The following is a 27844-nucleotide window of genomic DNA, read 5'->3' as shown; positions in this document are numbered from 1 at the left end:
CGCAGCCCAGCCGGACGGGCCGGGGTCCGAGGGCACCGTGAGTTGGGGCAGGAACGCGGGGCTAGGGGGAGAAGCTGCTGGGGGTGGCCGGGCGGCAGCGCTCCGGCTGCTGGGCGTCTGCACCGAAGCCAGAGCCTCTGCTGCTCCGCCGCGCTCACCGTGGACTGGTTTTATAGCCCCAGGATCAAGCCAGCGTTGCCGAGCAGCCGGCGTCAGCCCCCACGTGGGAAACCGACCCTCCCCCGCCCCTTGCGCCTCCCCTCCGCGGGTCTAGCGCCCGCGCCCCGCGCGGGACCTTGAGGAGCGCTTGCCCCCCTGGCGGGACGGGCGCTTTGGAGAGGCGGGTACCGTGAGCGAGGGGTTTAAAGAGCGTGCCCCGGGAGTGGAAGCGGCCCCTGCTGGGAATTGGCCGCGCAGCTCCGGGCCCGCGGAACAGAAAGCGGGAACCCGGGAGTGCTCCCCATCCAGCTGGGTCCTGGGAGGAAAGAGAGTTGGGGACCCGGGCCCGAATCGGGAGAAGCCGCCACGGGTACAAGTAGCATCCGTAGCACGCTGGTCCTGGGCCAGGCCACCCTCGACCGCAAGTGCTCCTGGCGGCGAGGCGAGTGGGGTTCTGGTGAGAAAGGCAGGCACAGGTTCGGATCGAACCCCAGCTGCGGAATGGGAAGCACCCCCGGGAAGCGGGACCCGCCCGAGTCCGGAGCTCCGCTTGGGGAAGAGGAGGCCACCTGTGGTTCTAGCCGCAGAGTAGTCTGCGGGACACCCGGCCGTCGCGGGTCTGGACCGCACCTCCTTAGAACGCGGTGAGGAGGGGTCTTGGCGGCGGAGGCCGCGCGCCACGACTGAGCGAGGGCGCACTGACACCTGCTGGCAACCCGTCGTCACCGCTGCCATGCCGGGCGCTTTCTTTCGCCTCTGCAGTCTTTGCCTACAGTGCCTTCTCCTATTTCAGGATAAGTTTGGGTCCGAGCTCGGGAAAGGAGAACCCAGATTTTAAAGTGCACTTTGCCACGTTGAAGAAATCTTCCTAAAGCATGTACTTGTGTGTCGGGAGTGGGAGTTCACCTGGTAAAGTCACGCCGGGAAGGGCTTAGCAGGCTCAGAGGCCAGGACTGGCATTCCATGCTGGACTGACACAGCCCACTGTTCCCGCAAATATGAGAGGCCTGGACCCTGCCCTAATGATTGACCAGTTCTGGCCTGCTGTGAATGAGTTTGTCTTTCTAGAGGCAGGAAAGCTATACTCCACCCCATCTCGCCCCCGTTTCAGACGCAGACACATCATCTTTCTGTTAAGGAGGGGAGTGCTGGCCAAAAGAAGAGAATATTTTCCACGTTGTTTCTGATAGGAATAGCATGGAGTGAGGTGAATGGCTAGTTTTTCTCAGCATGCTGGATGTCCTACAATAGATCTTAACAATTGCTAGAGTATCAGCTTGTATTGGGCTGTCTGCACTTTTCTAATAGGCAGGCAGTTTAAGGGTAAGCCCAGGGCGATAGGAGCTGTTAACAGGAGAGATTAACAGAAAAGTTAAAGAAAAGTTGCCTTTATTTAAGGACCCGATAAAGCAGAATATGTAGTCACCAAAGTTGGAAGTTCCAGATCAAACAGATCACCTCTCTGCTTGGCAGGGTGCAGGTCTGGCTGGGGGCTAAGGACAAATTAAGGACCTTGAGCGTGGAGTTCAGCCCCAACCGTCGTTGAGAGCCTGCACCAGTGATAGTTATTGAAGCTCTTGCCATACATTGTCATGAAGTCTTTATTTTTTGAAAGTACTTCACAGATGTCTCATTTGACTTCAGTACCTTTATCTCCCAATCTCTGATCCAGTTGGGTGAACTTCTCCACCAGTCTTAATTCTCAGGGGCCAAAAATGCCCTCTTCTGTGGGCTGAAAAGACAGAATTTCCTCCCTCTGTTGAGTCCCTCACTTCCCATCTACTCAAATCTCGGCTCTGAGTCGCATGGCGAGGCAGAAGCATTGCAGTAAGCTCGGCTGGAAATGTGATTATACTCATTTTTGCACAGTGACCAGGAGCCCCTGACTTCAAGTATGAATGATAAGAAAGACAAAAGCAAAGCCTGAGGCAGTCTGGGGCTCACAGTGTTGTTCACACTCGGGGAGTGAGTATGGGACAGCCATCACTGTCCATGTCCGCACCAGCTGCTAATATCATGCTCTCCCTGTCTCATTTCAGAAGCAAAAAGGAAAATGAAAACAGAGGCCACGGTGCTTTCCTTTCTGGATCTCTGCTGCCAGCCTGTGTACGACACCTCTTGTCCCATTTTCTAAATGCTTCCCAAATAGCCAGTGAGTTCCGCAATTCCTAGGTTTAGAGTCTTCTACTAGAATGAAAACAGGTGTTTCAAGGAACTAAGGTCTCTGAGACCAATAAACAACAAGGGCTGTCTTTTGTTAAGTACCTAGTATGATCATAGGCAGGGCTGTGTACAGGGCCCTCATGTGCCAAGTTCTTCCTCTTATACATGCACCTTATCACCTCCTTTGTTGGACACACAGTGTCTGTCTATCTGAGCTTTGAAAAGCCAAGTGGACACCATTATTTTTTGCTAGAATTTTTAGTGCTGTGCTAGCTGAATGAGACAGCATTAAGCAGAGAGACATCCACAAAGATAATAGTTCTTAACCAGGCCTGTATATCAGCATTGCCCGGGAATGTAAAATACATTTATCAATGCTCCACCAGGGAAGTTATGATTCATCAGGGCTGTGGTGGGATGCAGCATGTGTATTTTAACAAAGTTGCTCGGCAGATGCTAACACACACACACTCAAGACTCACCGCTCTAAGCAGTAAATCCCAGCGGGGGGCAGGAAGAGAGTGTCCAAATGACCTGAGGACTTTGATGAGGCCAACCTAAGCTACAAAGAAGTGCCCCAGATTAAAAATCACTGCCCTGGTGGGACAGCCAGGAGGGTGACACAGTCCTCAGGGATCTGAGGCAGAATGGTTGAGAGCCACTGTAATATGGAGGTTGACTTTTCGTGGCCAAGGAGTCACCTGTGGGGGTCCGTTGCGATTGCTACTATTAATAAAAATAAATACTTTTCATTAGCACTAACCCCCTGCCTGGCACAATGCTGAGCAGTTTATGTACTACATATTTTTTATATAATTCCAAAAACAACTCTGCAATGTAGACATTACCCGACTTTACAGATGGAGAAAACAAGGCTGAAAGAGGTTAAGTAGATGCCCAGGGTAAGGGTCAGATCTGGACTTGGAGTTTCCTGACTATAAGCCCAGTGAGCTTTCTAACTATCTTTCTGAGGGTGTCCGTCCTCTACCACACTGACAAAGAGAAACCTCCAAGAGGCTCATCAGAAATGAAAGCGTTGGCGAGCTGTCAGATCCTCCCTATACCCCTGTCCTCCTAGTCTGCTTGTCGCTGTGAGGGCAGGACAGTAGAGGGCCAGACGCATCCCTTCATTCCACACCTGATGCTGCTGCATTGGAGAAAGCGTTAGGCACACTCTACACAATACTGAACATTTCCCCATGACTGATGGAGGGCCAATGTGGCACTACCTGATGGTGCCAGCCTGGAGTTGTGTCCTCTCCTTGGTGGAGGTCACCACTCTGTCTCATGGGCGCCTATGCATATTTCTTCCATGGCTTGGGTGAACTTTTATTGCACTAGCTCACCTGTTCACTTGAATGATGGCATAGTAAGGGGGAAGGACTGTTCTGTTCACCTTTGCATTCCTAGAACATAAAACAGCCTTTCCAAAACTCAGGTTTCTGGGACCTACCCCTTGGAGATTCAACAGGACTACAGTAGTACTTATGTTTTTAATGAATACCTGGGGAATCCAGTAATACCAAAATGTAAGACACACAGGCATAGATATTTGATAAATGTTTCTGTGATGACTGAATGAAAGAATTAGTGAATGAATGGGTATTACTTTCGATTATACTATCCAAGACATAAAAGGCCCAGAAGAAGGTGCCTAAGGTGGCTAGCATTTCTTCCCAAAATCAGGATTTAGTTGAGGTATCCTAACTAGTTCAGGGATAGGATTCAGTATAGGGGTGGTTCATTTTAGGATTCTCTCATATTCTGTGTCTCTCTCTCTCTTATTACCTCTCTATAGATTTTTTTCTCCTAAAAACAAAAAAAATGGAAACAGTGAGAGATGTTCTATTTATAACTGTCAGCTAGGCAATTTACCAATAAATGAAAGCTGCTTAAGCTAAATGATCTGTTTGTCCTGAATTTACATCTGTAATTAAAGTGTCAGGCAACACCAAAAATGTACGTTGACTTCATCTAAGGGAGTGAGGAAACTGGGTAGGAGGTAGTATTAATAGCTTACTTGTTCGTTCTTTCTTTCTTTCTTTCTTTCAGACTTGACTAAAAAAAAAAAAAAAAAAAAAAAAAACTACATGCCTCGTTAGCTTGGGCACCTAGGCTGTGATATAATCCTCACAAATAGAAGTTTAGACACACAAACATAGGCCACACACCCACGCACACAGACCATACTTAAACACATGTTCTCACCCATCTGAACGTGACGAGCAGGCGGGAAACACCATGTTCCCACTGCTGCCCTTGCCATGTGCACAGCTGGAACCAAATGCTACAGCGAACTACAAACATCCGTCAAGTCACTGCGTTATTGATGTTGGAGGTGGAGGGAGGGCAGTCACTAGAAAAAAATTCTATTGCTCCCTCTGAGCCATTATTTAATTCCTCTGCTCTCTTGCACCTGTGCTGGAGCCTTTTGGAGTCACACTGTTATTGGAGGTGAACGTACGCCAAAAGAAAAGCATCAGCGACAAGAGTGCTGTTACAGGGTGCTACCTCATTTACCCCCTTCCATGAGTCTCATCACTAACTGCCAGACCGGTCCCGCTGAACCCACAAAGTCAAGTGCGAAGTGCTACCACTGCCCCCAACTCTTTTTCTAAAGTACTAGCCCATGCCACCATCATCCCCAGAAGATTAAGCCAGGTGCTTTCTGCCCCTGCAAGGGCCCCTGGCCCAGACCAGGCAGAGAGGATTGTGCCACGATCAGTTCTTCTTTCAGGGTACGCAAAAAGGATGGGCTCCTGCCTGGATCCTTGCTGCTGCCTAACCCTGCAGGACGTGTTTGTGTTTCCACTAAAATGTGACTGTGGAGAGCTGTGCACACACCGGAACCTTATCATCACCTCTCGCAGTCCTCCAGGTTAGTCCTCACAGATAAGTGTCCCTTCCCACCACATCCAGGTGATTATCTCGCCTGTTCTGTCCAGAAGCATGAGGAAAAGCAAACCTTGAATGAGTTATGGTAAGTGATGAGAATTCATTCTCAGGGATAAGAGGTGAGCTAGAGCCTTGGGTATAAAGGCCATAACCTGTCACCAGTGTTAATAACTCTTAAACTAACATTCATTAATCTAGGTAGGTAAGGTGAAACACCCTTCACATTTACTCAAAGAAACCATGGAGACATTGTGCCTAAACATAACACACACACACACACACACACACACACACACACGTACCCTATTTAAGAGATGGCCTGGCTATCACTGTTCCCTGGAAATGATTTCACAAACTCCAAGAGAAAGCCATCTTTCTAACCAGAAAAATCAGAAATGGGCTTCCTGGAAGCACACAAGTGACAGTAGCAGGGAAACCCAGAGAGAAGGGAGAAGGCATCCTCTAAGCGTGTATATGGCTGACATAAACCCAGGCTCACCTGTGAGCTGGTCGTGCATGTGACCAACAGAAGGTAGCATGGCAAAGGCTTCAAACACTTCATTTTGGAAACAGTGGCCATCGAAGGAGGGACAAAACCTGTGTTCTGAAACCAAGTAGGTTGATTTCCTATGAAAAGAAACAAAACAGATTTTAACAGGACCCAGAGTAATATAATGGGCAGGATATAACCCCAAATTGCTCAACATACAAAGGACCAGGTATATATCAGGAAAGAAAATCATGAATAGATGCCTAACCTGAGATGTCAGAATTGTCCAATAAATAATCTAAAGCTGCTGTTACGACTATGTGCCAAGAGGTAAAGATAAATGCTCATGAAATAAATTAAAAGATAGAAGTCATCAGCAGAAAAATAGGAACTACAAAAAGGGATCAAATGTAAAATTTTACGCTAAAGAATACACAATCTGGAATTAAAAAGAAAAAAATTACCTCACAGGAAGGCCTCTGTATTTGTTTTCTAGGACTACCAAAACAAATGACCACAAAGGAGGTGATTTAAAATAACAGTTATTCTCTCACAGTCTTAGAGGCTAGAAGTCTGAAATGACATGTCAGCGGGGCCACATTATCTCCGAAAGCTTTAGGGAGATTCTTCTTTGCCTTTTCCAGCTCTTGGTGGCCCCTTGGCTTATGAGAGCATCACTCCATCCTCTGGCTCCCCCTTCCTGTGGCCTTCTTCCCTCTGTGCCTCTCTGTGTCCAAATATCCCTGCACTTTCTCTTTTAAAAACACTAGTCATTGAAAGTAGAGCCCATCCTAAATCTAGGAAGATTTTATCTTGAGATCCTTAACTAATTACATCTCCAAAGACCCTATTTCCAAATAAGGTCACATTCTGAAGTTCTAGATGAACATGAATTTTGGGGGATACACTACTCGGCCCATTACAGGCTCAACAGCAGAAGAGTGATAACAGAAGAAAGAGTCAGTGAACTTGAAGATAGATCACTAAAAACACTCGAGGAAGTTGCTCGGTCTGCAGGGCAATGATACCAGAAGGCAATCTGGAACTTAAGGAATGGAAGAAGAATAACAGGAATAGGAAATACTTGGTGTATTAGTTTGCTAAGGCTACCATAACAAAGCACTACCCACTGAGCGGCTTAAACAAAAGAAAAGTTTTGTCTCACAGTTCTGGAGGCTAGAAGTCCAAGATCAAGGGGTCAGCAAGGTTGGTTCCTTCTGAGGGCTGTGAGAGAGAGCTATGCCCAGCTTTTGGTGGTTTGTTGGCAATCTTTGGCACTCCTTGGCTTATAGATGCATCACCCTGATCTCTTCCTTCATCCTCAACGTGATCATCTCCTTGTGTGTGTCGTGTGTCCAAATTTCCCCTTTTGATAAGGATACTAGTCATACTGGACTGGGACCTACTCAAATGACCTCATTTTCACTTGATGGCCTATTAAAGATCCTATCTCTATCTCCAAATAAGGGCACGGTCTGAGGTACTGGAGGGTTGGGACCCCCGCATCCTTTTTCTTGAAGGACATAATTCAACCCACAACACTTGGGCAAAAATAACAGACTAGTTTTCTTCAAACATTCTTTAAAAATGTTATTGATGTTGGGGTGCTTGATGGCTCAGTCAGTTAAGCATCTGACTTTGGCTCGGGTCATGATCTCACAGTTCATGGGTTCAAGCCCCACATCAGGCTCTGTGCTGACAGCTCAGAGCCTGGAGCCTGCTTCGGTTTCTGTGTCTCCCTCTCTCTCTGCCCCTTCCCCACTTGCTCTCTCTCTCTCTCTCAAAAATAAGCATTAAATTTTTTAAAAACTATTATTGATATTAAAATGAAAATTACAATATCTGACAGGGCTTTCAACACCAGTAATTGTTATATATATATGACAATTATAACATAAAGAGGGAACATAAAAGAATTTACATAGTTGTAAGGCTTCTACATTTTATTTGAAATGGTAAAGCATTAAGTCTAAGAAGACTATGAATGATTAGGCACATATATTGCCATCTCTAGAACAGCCACTAGAAAAATAATGCAAGGATTATAACCAAAAAATAGAACAGAGAAATTAAAACAAAACAAACAAAAGCATTTGGATAATCAAAAGAGACAGTAAAGGGAACAGAACCAAAAAACTGAGGTGACAAACAGAAAACAAATAATAAAATGTAAACCTAAATCCAATAAAAATAATTACATTAAAGAGAAAGTCTAAGCCCCCCAGTAAAAAGAGATCATTAAATAGGATAAATAAAACAAGACCCAACTAGATTCTGTCTACAAGAAACCCAATTTAAATGTAATGACATAGATAAATTAAAAGTAAAAAGATTGGAGGAGATACCATGCAATCAGAAAGAATATTAATCAAATATAAACACTAATCAAAATGAAGCTAAAGAAGCTAAATTAATATTAAGGTCAGCTTCAGAACAAGGGAAATTGTCAGAATAAAGAAGGATACTACATAATGATAACACAGTAGATACATCAAGAAAACATTAAAAGCCTTAAAAAAATGAAAGAAAAAATTAAAACCCTAAACAAAAGAAAACATTAAAATCCTAAATGTGTAGGGGCACCTGGGTGGCTCAGTCAGTTAAGCATCTGACTCTTGATCTTGGCTCAGATCATGATTTCATGATGAGATAAAGCCCCCGTCAGGCTCTGGGCTTACAGCATGGAGCCTGTTTGGGATTCTCCCTCCCTCTCTCTGTCTCTCTCTCAAAATAAACAAATAAACTTTAAAAAATAAAATAAAATCCTAAATGTATATGCACATTTAAGAACTTCAAATACGTTAAGCAAAAACTGATAAAGTTGAAAGAAGAAATAGAAAAATCCACAATTTGAAAGCTCCATACTCCTCTCTTAATAATCAAATGTAGAAGTCCTAAACAAAACTATCAATCAATTGGATCAAATGGACATTTATAGAACAAAAGATATACTCTTTTTAAGTACACAAGGAATACTCGTCAAGGTAGACCATATCAGAAAGACAACCTGTTCATATACTGGGAGACTAAATATTAAGGTGACAGTACTCACCAAAATGATCTGCAGATCCAATGCAATCCTTATTAAAACTACAACTGGCTTTTTAGCAGAAGGTGATAAACTGATCCTAAAATTCACATGGAAATAAAAATGACCCAGAACGGCCAAAACAATCTTGGAAAGTAAGAAAAAGTTGGAGGACTCAGACTTCCTGACTTCAAAACTTGTTATAAGCGACAATAATTGAAGCAGTGGACTAGAATCAAAAGTCCATAAATAAACCCACACATCTATATACATTGATTTTCCACAACAGTGCCGAGACAATCAAAGGGGGAAAAGAATAGTCTTTTCAAAATATGGTGCTGGGACAACTGGATTTCCACAAGCAAAAGATTGAACTTGAACACCTACCTCATGCTATATAAAAAAATAACTCAAAATGGATCAAAGACCTAAATGCAAGAGCTAAAACTATAACACTCTTAGGAGAAAACATACGTGTTAATCTTTGTGACCTTAGATTAGGCAATGGTATCTTAGATACAATACTTAAAGCATAAGCAACCAAAAAAAAAAAAAAAAAAAAGATAAATTGTACTTTCTAAAAATTGAAAACTTTTGTGTTCCAAAGGACAGTATCAAGAAAGTGAAATACAACTCATGGAATAGAAGAAAATATTTGCAGAAGAAAATAAGAGTCTAGTATCTAGAGTGTTTAAGAACATTTATAACTTAACAACAAATAACCAGACTTTAAAATAGATTATGATTTGAATAGACATTTCTCCAAAGATATGCAAATGGCCAACAAACACAAGAAAAGATCTTCAACATTAGTCATTAGTGAAATGCAAATCAAACCCTCAATGATTTACTACTTCACAGCCACTATAATGGCTCAACAAAAAAACAGCAACAAATGTTGACAAAGTGGTCATAGTTGGAAAGGGTTTCTCTATGCCCAATTAAAAAGGAAACCCCCATGTTTTCTCCTACTTACTTGTATAGCTTTAATTTTTACATTTAGATCTCTGATCCATTTGGAGGGCATTCTTGCTTCTGGCGGAAGGGCTGATCTAATGTTAACTTTTTCAAATGGCTGCCCGGTTGTCCCAACACCATTTATTTAGAAGACCATATTTTCCCCAGTGATTTGAGACACTACCTTTAGCACATACTAGTTTTTTATATGCAAGTGAGGCATTTCTGAATTTTCTACACCAATCCACTGGTCTGTCTATACAATGCATCAGTATCACATGTTAAATTTCAGTATCTTTTGTCATACATAGATACATCTGTATCTGTATTTTTGAACTCTTTTTTTTTTTTTTTTTTTTTTTTTTTTTTTTTGAGAAGGAGAGAGAGGGAGAGGGCAGGAGAGAGGGGCAAAGGGATAGAGAGAATCTTAATCAGGCTCCATACCCAGCACAGAACCCATTGCAAGGCTTAATCCCATGACCATGAGATCATGAGATCATGACCTGAGCCAAAATCAAGAGTTGGACTTAACCAACTTAAGCCACCCAGGCACCCCTTATTTTATTTTTCTTCTTACTAACGTAAATGGGATTTTTTTTCCATCTGTTGCATCTACTAACTGGTTATTATTCATGTATATCATACATTTTCAACAAGGGATTATTGCCCCTCAAAAGACAAAAATTGCTTTAAGAATGAAAAACATGATATTACAATGGTTTGTGGATCTCCAAAGAGTTACAATAAACAGAGTACAGCATATTGTGTTAAGGTTTGGTCTCAACTCTGTCACAGTATTTTGTAAGTTCTGTACTACATTTATTGTGTTTCTTTCTCTACTTTATCTTTTCTTGCTTTTTAAAAATTTTAGATATTTGGGAAGGCCAGGGCCCCTGACTGGCTAGGTCAGTAGAGCATACAACTCTTGATATCAGGGTCGTGAGTTCAAGCCCCATGCTGGGTGTAGAGCTTACATAAGATTGAGATGAGATGAGATGAGATGAGATGAGATGAGATGAGATGAGATGAGATGAGATGAGATGAGATGAGATAAACAATACAATACAATAAAATGTAAAATAAAATAAGTGTAGGAAGGCTTGTCTTTTTCTTCTAGTGGTTATCTTTGTATTAATACTATTTTTATAATGCCCTAGTTTTTTTTTTCTTACTAACCTTTGATTATATGATATGTTGCTTTTAAGTGGTATCTTTCAACTCTTATCTACACAACAATTATTTTATTCTCTTTTCCTCTCTCTCCCTCTTTTTAACAATTTTACTGAGATATAATTCACATAACACAACTATTCCACCTAAAGTACACAATTCAATGATTTTTAGTATATCCACAGAGCTGCACAAGCATCCCCACAATCAATTTTAGGAAATTTTCATAACTCCAAAAAGAAATCCTATGCCCATTAGCAATCACTTTCCATTTCCCCCGCTTCTCCCAGCCCCAACCAACCATGAGTTCTTTCTGTCTCTAGAGTTTTGCCTGCACTGGACATTTATGTAGACGGAATCATATAATTTGTGGTCTTTTGTGGCTGGCTTACTTCATTTAGCAGGTTTTCAGTGCTCATCCATGTTGTAATACAATCATCATTCCATTTTGTGGGTACATCGCATTCTATTCATTCATTAGTTGATGATTCATTATGTCCACTTTTAGCTATTATTAATAATGCTGTATGAACATTAATGTACAAGTTTTTGTGAAGACAAATGTTTTCATTTCCCTTGGGTATATATCTAGGAGTGGAACTGTTGGGTCATCTAGGAAGCCTACGTTTCACATTATGGAACAATCTGAGCATTCCTGTTTGTTCACATCCTCATCGATGGGTACTACTAGCTGTCTTTACTACAGCCATCCCCATGGGTATGAGGTAATGTCTCACTGTGCTGTTGATATGCATCTCCTCCCCTTTGGGGGACTGCATTCTTTCTACTTGGCTAGAACATTTGATGCTCCCATATTATTCTTCTACACTCACTCCATCCTTGTTTCCATCTCAACTCTACAGTTAAATATCCCAAATCCTCAGTTGGTGTTTGTTTTTTTCAGTCATCTTTTGACTAAATAGTACTCACCATCTAGGAGAGTCTTCAGAAGGGGCCCATATTGGTGGTATTACTCAGGATCTTGCACATCTAACACTACTTGTAGGCTTAATACTTGGAAATCAGCTTTCCTGGATGTACTAATCTTGGCTGACACTAGATTTCTTGATGGTCATGAGGCTTCACTGTTGCTGTGCTTTGCATGTTGTTTTTGAGAAGTCTGATGTCTCTCAGCCTCTTGTCTTTGTAAATTATCCTTTGGCCAGAGGCTTCAAGAAGTTTTTTTAAATCTTTAAGTCTGATAGTTTTGTGATAGTTTCTGAGTCAGTTGTTCTGGTCGATTTTCCCAGGTACCCAGTGGGCCCTTTCAATGTGCACAGACAGATCTTCCTTCGTTTCTGGAAAGTCATCTTCCCCGTAGCAAATGTGGTGCCCTGTCAAGTCTTTACTTCTAGTCAGTATTTGGGCATTTACTGTCGAAATTCCTCTTGCTGGGGTACATTTATCTCTGCTTCTTAAACATCCCACTCCCTACTCCCCACACTCACGGGCTTGCAGCAGCAGCTGGAGGTGGAAAAGCCTTTCGAATTTGTCTTCTTTGAGTCATGCTGAGGATGTGGGTCGTGTGTGGTTTCATTTGGTCTTGCAAGTTTTATGAAAGGCTCGGGAGGGGTATTGAGGGCTCCGGGATGGTGGGGAAATTCAAAATCAGGAAGCCACCTCGTTCTCCACACCTGGAAGTTCTCGACCAGACTGAAAGAAAGTCCAAAGGTAAGCCCAGACCAAAGTACAAACGCTCATCAGACCCCACCAAATGCCATATAATAAGATACATAACCCGAGCTGTATTTTCTGCTCTATTTAAAACCTCCTTTTATTTAAAAGTTTTGGCTGCCAATGGGCTTTGTTTTTTTTGCAATATTGTAATATACTTTATGATAGCAGAAAGACCTTCCAAGAAACAAAGACTGTGAGCCCTACCCACTATCCCAGCTAATTCCATTTCCAGATATAGGGGAAGGTGCTGCTATGAGTATTCAAATCTCTAATTCGGGGATGAAGAAATGAAGTTGAGACAGGGGCAGAGCAACAGAGAATATCATTGAATTAACTCAGATTGAGGTGATTGAGTTTTCTTTATTTCAGTGATTCTCACATACCATATCTACATTGACCCCTAAGGTTATGTGCAACAACATTCATATGCATCTTTTAACACACACGGGCATGCACGTGCACACACACACACACGCACACACACACACGGCTGACAGACAAGTTACCTGTGATCCTCATAAGTCTATTTCTTAAATTTCTAAATCTAAGCTGGAAATTTAAGACTCTAGGCACCTTTGAAACAGACAGACCTGCACTTGAATCAGCTTTCTCTACTTTCTTCCTCTGCACCCACACAGATATCACTTAACCTCTGTGAACCTCAGTTTCAGCATCTGTAAGCTGGGAATAATAGAGTTTATTTCCTGTGGTGGGAATTAGATGACATGATGTATATTAAGTGTTTAAAAGAGTGCCTACCATATAGTCTTGGCTGGTTAATGACATGTATCATCACTAATATTGCCAATTATGTCCTAGTCTCCTATACATAAGTGGCATACAGGAGGTAAACAGGATGGGAAGTAAAGGCTGCCAATAGCACGAGAGAGGCCACCGAGTAGAAAGAGACCTCCCCTCAAAAAGATGTTTTGTGGAAGGTGATTTGGTAATGATGCATGTTTAAGGACACTGTTTTCTAAAACTCTGGAAGAGCACGAGAAAGAGTCCTCACATCCCCTCACATGGATCTTGGCACAAAGTTCATTATGCTAGGGAGCACTATGCATGAGCACTGGAGAACCAGATTGGAATGTCTAAGCAGCTATCCATAGAGACTTGGCTAGAAAATGAGTTTCCAGTAAATCTCAGACAACACTAACGTAGGTGTCAGGTAACCCAGAGATCTAAAGGAAAACAGTAGAAGCAACGCCAGGTTTGCCAGACCAACTCAGACAAACTCTCACGTCTTTTCCACCAACACCTCAATATCCTCTCTTGTTGACAATGAGACTTCACTACATTGTGTTCTATTTTTTACATCTTCCCTCAATCACCAACATATGTATTTCTTGTTTTTCTCAACGTTAGAATGTAATGCGCCAGAAGAATGTTACTGGTGAGGAAAAGTAGTGAACGTTTTAAAATAAGAAAGACATACTACAGAAATGCAGAAAGGCCATCTGAAGACTGAATTTTGGTGAAGGCAATTAATTAGCTTTTAATAGACAATATCCAAACGAAAGAAACTTTTAAAAGTGGCATGATTTTCACAGTATTGATTGCAATATAAAATGATTTTTTTTAATGTGCTAAAGAGGGGCTAAACCATGCTCACTGCTAGCATGGCAGAATTCAATATGCAGGATCTGGGAATGTTAACATGTTATCAAGGGTAACTCTGAGACTTACACAATAACCACGTGCTAGGGCTTATAAGTCACCTGCACAGCCACGAGCAAATGGTGCAAAATCATAAAGAATTGATATCTTGAGGCTGCTTATTGCCACTTGGGGCATCAGAGTACTGTCTTAATTTCTTGGGAAAGGCAAGGAGTTGGCTTATCCCCAGAAGAGATAACAACTAGCGAATTTCTGAGGAAAAAATGGTGTCTCAAAATTTGAGAGGCTAACTATAAACATACCAGAATGGCTAAAATGACAAAAATAATACTGTCAGGCAAAATGTGGAGCTACTGGAATTTTTATCCATATACTGGTTTATGTGTACATTAATTCAACCACTTTGAAAAATTGTTCAGCAGTATCTACTAAAGCTGATCATGTGTATTGTCTATAAATAATAATTCCATTCTTAGGCATATACTCAACAGATATGTATATATCTGTTTAGTAAAAGACACATTTAAAAATATTCATAGAAACTCAAAACTGGAAACGATTCAAATATCTATCAACAGTATAATGGTTAAATAAATTGTGGTATATCCCCAGGATGAAATGCTATACAGCAATGCAAATCACCAAACTACAACTAAATGCAACACTATGAATCTCATTTGTAATTTGTGCACTCTCTGTCCTCTTCCGATCCTCCACTTTTTTTTTTAGACTTTATTTTTTTAGAGCAGTTATAGGTTCATGAAATTGAGCTGAAAGTAGAGTCCTATTGTATGTACACCCCCTCCCCCTCCCCCCCAGCCTTTCTAACCATCAGAACAGGGCACTGCATTGATACATTTGTTACCAATGATGAACTAACACTGACATCTCATTATCACCAAAATCCACACTTCATACTAGGGTTCACTCTTGGTTGTATGTTGTACGGATACAAATGTATAATAACATGTATCCCCCCCCCATCATAGTATCATACAGAATAGTTTCACTCTCCTCAAAATTCCATGCTCCTTCTTGTCATCCCCACAAAGCCCTTGGCAACCACTGATCTTTTCACTGTCTCAATAGTTTTGCCTTTTGCAGAACGTGATACAGCTGGAATCACACTTAACAATATGCATTTAGGGTTCCTCCATGTCTTTTCATGCCTTGATAGCTTATTTATTTTTGGCACAGAATATTTCGTTGTCTGGAAGTACCACAATTTATCCATTCACCTCCCGGAGGACATCTGACTTTCTTCCAAGTTTGGGCTATTATGAATACGGCTCCCACAAACATCTGAGTGCAGGTTTTTGTGTGGCCATAATTTCAACTCATTTGGGTAAACACCTAGGAGCATGATTGCAAGTGTATGTCTAGTTTTATAAGAAACTACCAAATGGTCTTCCAAAGTGTCTGCACCATTTTGCATTCTTGTTGCTCTACATTCTCACATTTGTTACCAGGGTTTTGGATTTTAGCTATTCTAATAGGTGTGCAGTGGTATCTTGTTATTTTATATTTGCAATTCCCTAATGACACATGATGTTGGACATTTTTTTGATATATTTATTTACCATGTTTATCTTCTTAGGTGAGTTGTATTTAAATCTCTTGACCATATTTTACTGAGGTTAGGTTTTTATTTTTAAGTTTATTTTGAGGGGGGGAGGGGCAGAGAGAGAGGAGGAGAGAATCCCAAGCAGGCTGCACTGTCAGCACAGAGCCCAACGTGGGGCTCAAACCCACGAATCACGAGATCATGACCTGAGCTGAAGTCACAGGCTTAACCAACTGAGCCACCCAGGCGCCCCAGGTTGGGTTTTTTAATGTTGAATTTTAAGAGTTCTTTGTAATTTTTTTTTTTTTTTTTGGATAAGTCCTTTATCGGATAAGTCTTCTGCAACTATTTTCTTCCAGTTAGTGACTCCTCATTCTTTTGCCAGTGTATTTCACAGAACAGAATTTTTTTAATTTTAGTGAAATCTGAATTTACTTCATAGATCATGACTTTGGTATTGTATCTATAAACACAACACCAGATCCAAGGTCATCTAAATTGTCTCCTGTATTATCATCTATGTGTTTTATAGTTTTGTATTTTACATCTAGGCATATGGTTTGAGTTAATTTTTGTGAAAGGTGTAAGGTCTGTTTTTTTCTTTTACATGTGGATATCTGGTTGCTCCAACAGAATTTGTTGAAAAGACTACCCTTTCTCCATTGAATTGTCTTTGCTCCTTTGTCAAATATCAATTAACTATATCTGTGTGCATCTATTTCTGAGGTGTCTATTCAGTTCCATTCACTTGTCTATTTTTTCACTAATACTACACAATCTTGATTACCGCAGCATTATTTAAGTCTTGAAATCAGGTAGTATATCCTCAACTTTGTCTTTCTCCTTCAATATTGTGTCAGAGATTTTGGGTCTTTTGCCATTCCTCATAGATTTTACAGTCAGTGTGTCAATATCCACAAAATAATTTTATGACATTTTGATCAGGATTGTGTTGACGCTATAGATCAAGTTGAGGAAGAACTGACATCTTGACTGATGAACATAGAATCTCTCCCCATTTTGTAAAATGTTTGTTTATTTTGCAAGAGAGAACATAGGCAGGGTAGGGCCAGAGAAAGAGGGGGAAAGAGAATCCCAAGCAGGCTCTGCACTGACAGCACGGGGGCTCGATCTCACAAACCATAAAATCATGACCTGAGCCAAAATCAAGAGTGGGTAGCTTAACCAAGTGAGCCACCCAGGTGCCCCCCGCTAGAATCTCTGTCCATTTTCAGTTACCGGTTTCTCTCATCAGAGATTTGTATTTTTTACCATGTAGATCTTATACATATTTTGTTAGATTTATACCAAAGTATTTCATTATTTGGGTGCTAATGTTAAAAGGTATTGTTTTTAATTTCAAATTTCAATTGCTTGTTGCTAGTACACAGGAAAGCAATTGGCTTTTTTTTTTTTTTTTTTTTTTTAGCAATTGACTTTTGTTTTTAACGTTTATTCATTTTTGAGAGACAGAAAGACAGAGCATGGGTGGGGGAGGGGCAGAGAGGGAGGGAGACACAGGATCTGAAGAAGGTTCCAGGCTCTGAGCTGTCAGCACAGAGTGCAACAAACCTCGAGATCATGACCTGAGCTGAAGTCAGACATTTAACCAACTAAGCCACCCAGGCGCCCTAGCAACTGACTTTTGTATATGAACTTTGAATCCTGTAACCTTACTATAATCATTTACTATCTAGGAGGGTTTTTTTGGTCAATTCTTTTGCATTTTTTACATAGACAATCATGTCATCTGCAAACAGTTTTATTTCTTCCTTCCCAGTTTGTATGACTTTTATTTCCTTATCTTCTGTTATTGCGTTAGCAATAACATAATTCTAAATAACATAATAACATAATTCTAAATTCTAATAATTCTAAAAAAAGAATGAGACAAGACATTTTGCCTCCTGTTTTTAATAGAAAAGTTTCTAGTTTCTCACTCTTTAGTATGTTAACTGTACAGTTTTTGTTTTGTTTTGTTTTGTTTGTAAATGTTATCAGGTTGAGGAAGTTACCCTCTATTTCTAGTTTGCTGAGATTTTTCATAAAGGGATATTTTATCAAATGCTTTTCCCATAACTTATATAATCATTGGATGCTTCTTTAGTCTATTGATATGATGATTGTATTTATTTTGGAATGTTAAAATAGCCTCACATATCTGGAATAAATCCCATTTGGTCATGGTGTACAGTTCTTTTTATACTTTTTATACATTTTTTTATTCAAATGGCTAATATTTTGCCAAGAATTTTTGCATTGTTTATGAGAGATAATGGTCTGAAGTTTTCTTGTAATGCCTTTGTCTGGCTTTGGTATTAAGAGAATGATGGCCTCATAGAATGACTTAAGTATTCTCTCTGATTCCATCTTTTGGAAGAGACTGTGGGGAATTGGTATCTAATCTTAGTTAAATGTTTGGTAGAATTCACCATTGAAACCATTTGGCACTGGTGCTGTTTTGAAAGATTATTGATTCAATTTCTTTAACAGAAATAGGCCTGTTCAGACTATTTCTTGTGTGAGTTTTGGCAGATAGTGTCTCTCAGGGAATTGGTATATTTAATTTAGGTTACCAAATTTGTGGGCATAGAATTATTCATCATATTCCTTTTTTATCCTTTTAATATCCATGGACACTGTGGTGATGGCCTCTTTTTTATTTCTGCTATTTGTAATCTGTGTCTCCGCTTGTCTCTCTTTCTAGTTAGCCTGGTAGAGTCTTCTCAATTTTACTGATTTTTTCAAATCAGGTTTTGGTTCGGTTTCTATTGATTTCCTGTTTTTATTTTCACTGATTTATGCTAATTTTTATTATTTCTTTTCTTCTACCTACTTTGGATTTAATTTGACCATCCTCCCCCCACCCCATTTTCCAAAGTTGAAAGCTAGACTGATTTCAGATCTTTTCTCTAATATATCCATTCAGTGCTATACATTTCTCTCTAGGTACTGCTTTTACCACATCCCACAAATTTTGAGAAGTTGTATTTTCATTTTATTTTGTTCAAAATATTTTAAAATTGTTATTGAAATTTCTTTCAATATTCAGAAATGTGTTTAATGTGCAGTATTTTCAGATTGTCTAACCATCTTTGTTATTGATTTGTAGCTTAATTCCATTGTGATCTGAAAACATATTTGTATGCTTTCCTTTAAATTTGTTTAGGTGTATTTTATGGCCCATAATGTGGTCCATTTCCATGATTGTTCCAGGTGATCTTGAGAAAAATGTGTATTCTGCTCTTGAATGAAGTAGTCTATAGACGTCAGTTTGTTCCAGTCGATGCAATTGAGTTCAACTATGTTCTTACTGATTTTCTGACTGCTGAATCTGTCCATTAGAGTTAGAGGGGTACTGAAGTTTCCAGCTAGATAGTGGGTTGACCTGTTTCTCCTTATAGTTAAATCTGTTTTTGCCTCACATATCTTGATGCTCTATTGGTAAGCACCTACATATTGTTATGCCTTCTTAGAAAATTGACCTTTTGTAATGCCCTTTTATCACTGATAATTTTCCTTCCTCTAAAGTTTGTTTTGTCTGAAATTAATATAGCTACTCCAACTTTGATTAGTGCTAGCATGGTATATCTTCCTCCATCCTTTTCCTTTTAATCTATGTCTTTAGAAATGACTTCTTGTAGGCAACATATAGTTGGTCTTGTTTTATGTACTGTGACAGTTTTAATTGGTGCATTTGCATCATTGATGCTTAAGGTGATTATTGATATAGTTGGATTAATATCTTTTATTCATTGACCTTGTTTTGCCTTCCACATTTTTTCTTTCTGTGCTTTGAACTGAATATTTTATAGGATTCCATTTTCTCTCTTCTCTTAGCATATCAACTGTAATTTTTTCATTGTTAGTGGTTTCCCTAGAGTTTGCAATATACAACTAATCCAAGTCCACTTTCAAATCATACATCACCTTATTGGTAGAGTAAGCACTTTATAACAGTATTTTTCAATTCATCCCCCCATCTCTTACGACGCTGTGGTCATTCATTTCACTTATCTATAATCTATATTCACCAAATACATTGTTGTTATTATTTGGAACAAACTGTTACCTTTAGGTCAATTAGTAAGAAAAATTATTCTAAGGGCATTAATGTCCCACTCTTGATTCTGGCTCAGGTCATGATCTGACAGTCATGCTTTCCCTCTCTGCCCTTCCAACCCTGCATGCTTTCTCTCTCTCCAAATAAATATTATTTAAAAAAAAAAAAGAAAAATGATTCTATTTTACCATCATTAATTCTTTAATGATTTTTCTTTATGTAGATTAAGTTTCTGACCTATATCATCTCTCTTCTCTCTTAAGAACTTCTTTCGGCAATTCTGGTAAAGCAAGTCTACTGGTGACAAATTCCCTAAGTCTTAGTGTGTGTGAGAAAATAGTTTTCCTTTGAAAGGATAACTTCACAAGGTACAAAATCCTAGGTTGGTGCTCCCCCCACCCTACACACTTAAATTACTTCACTCTTTTCTTGCATGGCTTCAAAAACAAGTCTGAGATAATTCTTCTTGCTTCTCCACGAGTAAGATGTTATTTCTCTCTGGTTTCTTTCAAGATTTTATCTTTGATTTTTCTGCCATTTGAATAGGATATGCCTAAGTATGGATTTGAGGGCATTTATTCTGCTTGGTGTTCTTGGAGCTCCCTGGAATCCGTACTTTGGTGTCTGACATTAAATCTAATTCTCAATCATTATTGCTGAAATATTGTTCCTCTCTTCTTCTAGTTTTCCCATTACATGTATATCTTTTGTAATTGCCTCATAGTTCTTGCGTACTTTTTATTTAGTTAGTTAACTAATTAGTTTTTCTCCTTGCTTTCATTTGGGTAGTTTCTACTGAACTTCAAGCTCACTGATTTCTTCCTCAGCTGTGTCATTTGCTAATGAGTCCATCAAAGACATTTGTTATTGTTTTTACTTCTAGCATTTTAAAATTCATTCTTAGAATTCCCATCTCTGCTTACATTCCTCTATTTGTGCATGTTGTGCACTTTTTCCATTTGAGCCCTTTGCATATTAACCAGTTATCTTAAATTCCTGATCTAACAGTTCCAAACCTCCTGTGATATCAGTTTGGTGCTCATGGTGCCTGTGTCCCTTCAAGAAAAGTTTTTCCCTCTTAATATGTGGTGGCTCTGTCCCTTCAAAAAAATTTTTTTCCTACTTAATATGCTTTGCAAGCTTTTGTTGAAAGCCAGACGTGATGTATCAAGTGAAATGAACCAATGTAAATAGGTCTTCGGTGATGTGGTGATAGGATGTTGGGGGAGGGGAAGTGTTCTATAGTCCTGAGCAGGTCTTTTAGTGAGCCTGTGCTCCCGGGCTGTGCAAAGAGATAAATACTTATTAGTCTTCCCCTTTCCCACCCCCACCATTTCAGTGGAACAGGAAGGCTACAGTTGGATGTTTCTATTCCCCCACATGAAAAGCTAGAGGAGCCTGTGGTTGGGTATTTCTCTTCAAGAAATACTTTTAGCCAAGTCAAATAGGCTAAATCTTCAGCAGGTTAGACTATGGTAAAATAGTTTCGCTTAAGGGCAGGGCTTGTTAAGGACGGAAATGCTGTGAGAGGCACCTGGGTGGCTCAGTTAAGTGTCCAAACCTTGATTTTGGCTGAGGCCATGATCTCATGGTCGTGAGATGGAGCCCTGCGTCCAGCTCTGAGCTGGGTGTGGAGTCTGCTTGGGATTCTCTCTCTCCCTCTCCCCCACTCATGTGCTCTCTCAAAAAACAGAACAGAAATCCTCTCAGTAGATTTCAAAATGGCCACCTTTCCCCTTCCCACAATGGAAACATGAGGAAATTATTCTTCAGTCTTCACTGTAAGAACCTGCTAGGGCTTCTGGGGGCAAAAACTTTAAAAGTGTGGGGACCCGGTCCCTTTAGTTTGGGCTGCGAGGATTTTTTTTTTTTTTTTAACTCTCAGACTTGTCCGCACTGAGCTATTAGGAATTTGGGTATTACAATTTAGGTTTTCCTAACCCCACACTGGTTTCCATGAAGATTCATGCTCATGGCCATCTGCTCAGGTAATTGTGATTCTCTGTATCCACCTATTTCTCCCGTTTGAGGGGCACTAGTTGCCCTGTGGCCTCAATTCTCTTACAAATCTTAAGATTTTCAGTTTGTTAAGCTTTGTCTTTATTGTTAGGACAGAGTGACAACTTCCAAGCTCCTTATATGCTGGACCAGAAACCGTAAGTTTGTTTTTGCTTTTTAAAAACATTTAGCAACCTTGAACAGACTAAAAAATTTACTTACTGCTTACCACTGGCCTTGCCTCACTAGAATGTAAGTGTCATTACTATGACCTGTTTTGTTGACTATTATATTCTGCACCTAGATAGATGCCTGGCATCTTAGTGCTCAAATATTTGCTGAATGAATGTACAGTACACCATTTCTTCACACCCAAGCCTAGGATATAAAAACAAATGAACTTGAGTGCAGAATTCTTTATCAGCCATGTCTCAAAAGGCAACTATGAGAATCTTAATTTGGATCTATACTTTATAGGCCATCTGGCTTCTACGGTCTTAGATAAGTAAATACAACCTAGAACACCTGTCACTCCACTGTTCCCTTAAATTCATTTAAACTGACCAGGGGGTGCCTGGGTGGCTCAGTCAGTTGAGCGTCTGACTTCGGCTCATGATTGCTCACAGTTTGCAAGTTTGAGCCCCACATCAGGCCCTGTGCTGTCAATACAGAGCCCGCTTCAGATTCTCAGTCTCCCTCTCTCTGTCCCTCCCCTGCTCATTCTCTCTCTCCTCTCTCAAAAATAAATGTTAAAAAAAAATAAAAATAAACATGCTGCACAGACCATTATAAATTAAAAAAAAAAAAAAAACTGATCAGGAGGGCTAAGTAGCAGGCCCCCTTTCTTAATTACTACTCACACAGCTCCAAACGTCTCTCCCAAAGCTGAACCTTCAGAAAGGAAAATGCATTCACAGCCAAGCATACAATATTACAAAGCCAACATGATAAAGTCAAAAGAACACTGAACGAGCAGCGGTAGTCTCCAATGTCACTGTACTACTTGTTAGCTAGTTGGCTTAACAAGTCTTTGGATTTGATTATCTTTAAAATAAGTAGTGTCTCACTCTACCTGAAAGACAGAAATGGTTCATGTGATTTCTTTGAACCCTCAAATATAAAGTCATTGATCCTTGCTTTTGTCCAAAAGTTTTATCAGCAAATATTTCACGTATAATCAGTATGAAAGATTACCCACCCACACAAAAATAGTAGCAGTTAAGTATATAAAGTATACATTGTAGATTTAAGTTAAACACTTTACTTGTAGTTTATATCTTGCATTTGTGGTTTAAAAGGATGAAAAGGAAGGAAGTGTGGAACTCAATAGAAATTGTTCAAATTGACGGCTGTTACAATATATGGCTTTTCAAATTAGAAGATTCGCAGCGGAGGAAAAGTGTTGTTTGAGTTGGCTTTCACCTGGTTAGCCGATTTCACCCGGGGCAGTGTAGATGATGTGAGCCAGATGGGGTGGCCATACAATGGAGGAAGGAATTCTAAGGTGTCAGAAGGCTCAGGCTCTAATTTCAATGTTGACATGATACTGTATTAGTGTATAACTCATTCAATTACCCTGGATATTCCATCATCTTGAAAATAAAGATAATGGAGTCAGATTTACATAAAAATCAAAGGAACAGCAAGGGAAAAATGAAATTACTTAAAATAATATACAAATGATCCTTTAAAAAACCTAACCAAAACCAATTAAGTGGAAAAAATGATTACCAAGGTTGTCAAGATTTTAAAGGTTCAAAATACCTTAACAATCCTTAGTGAAATTCATAGCCCATTGAATTCCAGTACTCCAAATTATTTTAAAATTCAGTCTTGGACAAACAATAGTACATTGTGGAGAAAATTTATATAACTGCCAAAAGCACTTAGGTACAAGCAAACGCTTGTTGAACCTAGAACTTAAAGACTTTCCTTGGTAGAAAAGTTGGTGTATTTTAGAATGTTTTTAAAAGCTGGTATTTACTACATGATATTCAAACGTGCTTTCAAAAAGTTGGAGAAATGTAACCTCCATGAAGAGCGCATATATGTACATGGGTGTATGTATATAAAATGAAAAAAAGTTAACCCTAACACTCAGATATCTCATCCATGGGAAAACTTAATGAATGTGGTTAAGACTAATTATGCCCTGTGAAAAGTAGCCCAATAAGTTATAACCGTACAAAAGCAGAAAACTAGAAAACTTTTGCTTTTAGTTTTCATCTACAATCTGAATAAATTAGCGGTTACTTCGAAGAATTGATTGTACAGTGTTCTTTTGAAGTTCACATCAAAGCCAAAAAGTGTAGATTACTTCCATCTATGCTGATGTTCACGGAAGGAAAACGTAAGTCACCAGACATTTTAGAAGAAAATGGTAATCATTCCAAACCCAGGCTCATCCATAACTCACGTTAATATTTTCTTCTCTATAAACCAGTCTATTGGTACTCTTAAATGGCAATCAATGCTCTCAAATGCCTTAGGATGCCTTTATTAAGCAGTAACAGAAGGTGCTTTGGAGGTCAGAAAAATTGAATGAAATCAGCTATTCTTAATTTTTAAGTAGATTATTCAAAATAGGTGTGAAATCCATTAAATTCTGACCTCCTCAATGGCGAAAATTTGTCTGTAGTGTGTGTTTGACAAGGAAAGATATACAATAAACACTTTTGCACCAGAACAGTGCCAGTCAAAATGCAAGGAATCTTTAATTCAGCAAAATGTGACCTTCCAAATCAAGAAAAACCAGAGAACCTCTTGACAAATTGTTCACCCACCTGAGTTGAAACAAAGTAGACTTCATTTATGTTTTCATCATTATGCTTTTAACTCTCACATTAATACAGATGTACTCACATATATGGCATATATCTTTACACTAGATATTAAAAAGGCTAACTCCAAGCATTCTGAGTGTTACTTCCATCATAAAAAATATGACCATTTAGATGCTTAAACAGTGAGCATTAAAACTCCCTCTCGAATAAATTACATTAAAATTAGGTTTTCTAATTTTCAAAATTAGCAATAGAAACTAAAAAAGAAATCCAAACATTCATATTCTTACCTCTAATCTCAACAGGGAAATTTAAATAATGATATAGTTATTCAATCAAATGAAATATTTAAAAAGACTTGGACATTCACAATGCCTAATCTTGAAGGTAATTTTTAATATATATACTAGCTCTCTCACTAGGCATTGATGCACTTATAATTTAAAGGATAAATTATTACCCAGTTTTTAAAAATCTCAGTTAAAAACAGTTTAAGAGTTGACAGTTTCATTGCTTTAATCTACATAAGTCATTAAAGAACCAATCATCTAATCAGTTAAATTTAATCTAAGTTTTTATATAATGGTGTGCAAGTCAGAATTTTTTGGTATGCATTTTAAAATTGTGCCCTTCCCAAATACAGACATGCTCTTCCTGGGTCTACTTTTTATAAGCAGGGCTAAGATCATGAAAATCTAGTTCTTTAGCTAGACTAGGTAAGCCAGCCTTAATCAAAGATTTGTTTAAAAAAAAAAAAAATGTATGGGGCACCTGGGTCGTTCAGTCCTGATTTTGGCTCAAGTCATGATCCCGGAGTCGTGGGATCGAGCCCCGCATCAAGCCCCGCACTGGATGTGGAGTCTGCTTGGAATTCTCTCTCAAATTAAAAAAAAAAGAAAAAAAAAATTGTATAAAACTTGCCAGTTATTTCAACTCTAATCTATTCCAAAAAATTAACTACAAAGAGTTAAACAGCTAAAGGGAAGAAAAACCACCATAAACAGGTTGATTTAATAATCAGAATATGGAAAAGAACAGGTAATAATTTTTTAAATAAAGAAAAATAGGTTAAATCTTTAGGTGACATTTCTAGAGATAAGATTAAAGGGAATCAAATTTAACTAAGCAACCATATAAGATTTATTGGAAAGACCATGAAGAGTTGCCCTTAACATTCCTTATCTGGCACCCTCCACCCAATCTTAAAAACAAGCACTTGGTATAATCTCCAAGCTTTAGGGTTGAAAACTAATTATGGACAGTGGCTATAAATGAGAATTACTGTGCAACAGACTTTCTTTGATGACACAAATGTTCTGTATTTGCATTAATACATTAGTCTGCAACCATACATAGTTTTTGATAAATTCATGTTACTAGTGTGACTGAGGACTTAAAGTTAAATTTTAATTAGTTTTAATTAATCTAACTTTAAATAGTTACATGCGGCTAGTCAGTGGCAACAATTTTGGACAGTGCAGAGTTGCAGAAAAACTGGTACAGAAATTAAAATGATATTGAAGAATACACTGAGAACTTACAAATTGAACTCAGAATGAAACTGGCTATTTCCTGAACACCATATTCCTCCTTTCTTTCCCAATTCTACTACTACTGCAATCTTTACAGGCCCCTCCCTACGTCGCAAAAGCTACATTTTGGAGTTCATCAGGATTCCATCCTGGAGGATTCCATTCTCTTCCCTTTCAACATGAGCTACCTAGGAAATTGTTTCAATTATCACCTCTATGCTGGACTGTCGGTTTCCAGGTCTAACCTATCAAGCACCAGATATAAGCATCCAAATGCTTACTTTGACCTCTCCACTTGAGGTCCCACAGGTACCAGATAGAACACGTCCTATCCCCATACCCAAAAAACTAGAAGAACCTGGTCCTCCTGCAAAGTTCCAGTTTAGTAAATACATTCAGATGCTTAAGCCACAATCCTAGAACTAAGATTTGATTCTCTCACTTTTTCAGATCAATCATGAAGTCTTACCACTATATCTTCCTAAGGCTCCCTTAATGTTTATTTTTTTCCATCCCCACTACTTCAATCCTGATGCCACTGTCATCTCTCACCCGGATTACTCCAACAGCTTCCCATTTGGCCACTTGGCCTCTAGTTTTGATTCCCTTCATCCACTCTTTCTCAAAGTGGCCAGAATGACCTTTTAAAAAACATGTACCAAAGAATGTTAAGAGGAAAGAGGATACAGTTAATCACCTTGTGCATAGGACTGGTATTTGTGGCCTCCCCTGAGAACTTTTTTTCTTCAGCCAAGTAGATAGTTTCCACTGGGTAAACCTTATGGGTGTTGTTATCATGAAACATTTAAAAACATTAATTTAAATAATGTTCTTTATTAGCCAATATCCCAACTTCATTTTTCTAGGAATCCTGTGCTCAATTCCACCTTTAGTTACTAAGATCCTAAACGGCAGAGCAGACTTTCTTATGAAAACTTACAAAAGCATTTGCTCGTGAAGGCTCAAAGAATGGATTACCTCTAATAATTCAGTATCTCCACGATACAGTCATTATATACCCTAATAGAAAAACCAAAACAGGAAAAAACCCAAAAACCCATATAGCTGGTAGTTTTATAAATAGTAAACAATATAAGTAAGTATAATGAATGTCACTCTTGACCATACAAAAAAAAATACTTTGGTGCATTTTTTGTACACCTATTTTTCTATACTTCATGGTTGCCATTTGCTGTTTTAAAGTTTTCCAGATTAAATGGTAGTAGAGTCCCTTCTCTCAGTTCCACATTTTTGTAGTTCAAGGACACTGCAAAGGCTGATTTCATGTCCAATTTCAGTTACATGCAGCATTGAAAAATTTTTAAGACTCAGTGGCACAACATTTACAAAGACATAATTTATACTGAATACCTGCATATAGGATAATTTAAAAAGGTAACTTTTATATGGTCAAAATAATGGACAATATAATTCAGGTTAACAGTACATTTTCTGGGGCGCCTGGGTGGCTCAGTCGCTCGAGCTTCCAACTCTGATCTCATCATCTCACAGCTTCAGGAGTTCAAGCCCTGCATCAGCTGGCAGCGTAGAGCCTGCTTGGAATTTTCTCTCCCTCTCTCTGCTGTTCCCACACTCGCACTGTCCCTGTCTCTCTGAATGAATGAATGAATGAATGAATGAATGAATGAATGAATGAAATAAAAATAAACTTAAAAACAAAAAAATGAAAGTACATTTTCTATACGCTATTTTATACCTCCCGATCTTGAAACATAATTCAGAAG

At 39.2% G+C, this 27844-nt stretch overlaps 1 protein-coding gene across 1 annotated transcript; it reads right to left on the bottom strand.

The window, feature by feature from the left end:
* Positions 1 to 32: 32 nt before the first annotated feature.
* On the bottom strand, positions 33 to 27723 carry LOC128312622 (uncharacterized). The gene is made up of 3 exons (XM_053207256.1): positions 25339 to 27723; positions 5717 to 5844; positions 33 to 2343 (listed from the first exon to the last, which is right to left on the bottom strand). The coding sequence occupies exon 3, from the start codon at positions 892 to 894 to the stop codon at positions 271 to 273; it is 624 nt and encodes a 207-aa protein (XP_053063231.1). The 5' UTR covers positions 895 to 2343; positions 5717 to 5844; positions 25339 to 27723; the 3' UTR covers positions 33 to 270.
* Positions 27724 to 27844: the final 121 nt, after the last annotated feature.

This window comes from Acinonyx jubatus, chromosome D2 (assembly GCF_027475565.1).
Source record: "Acinonyx jubatus isolate Ajub_Pintada_27869175 chromosome D2, VMU_Ajub_asm_v1.0, whole genome shotgun sequence".
NCBI lineage: Eukaryota > Metazoa > Chordata > Mammalia > Carnivora > Felidae > Acinonyx > Acinonyx jubatus.
Note: the sequence above shows the minus strand (reverse complement) of the source record. Positions and strands in the feature narration are given on the sequence as shown.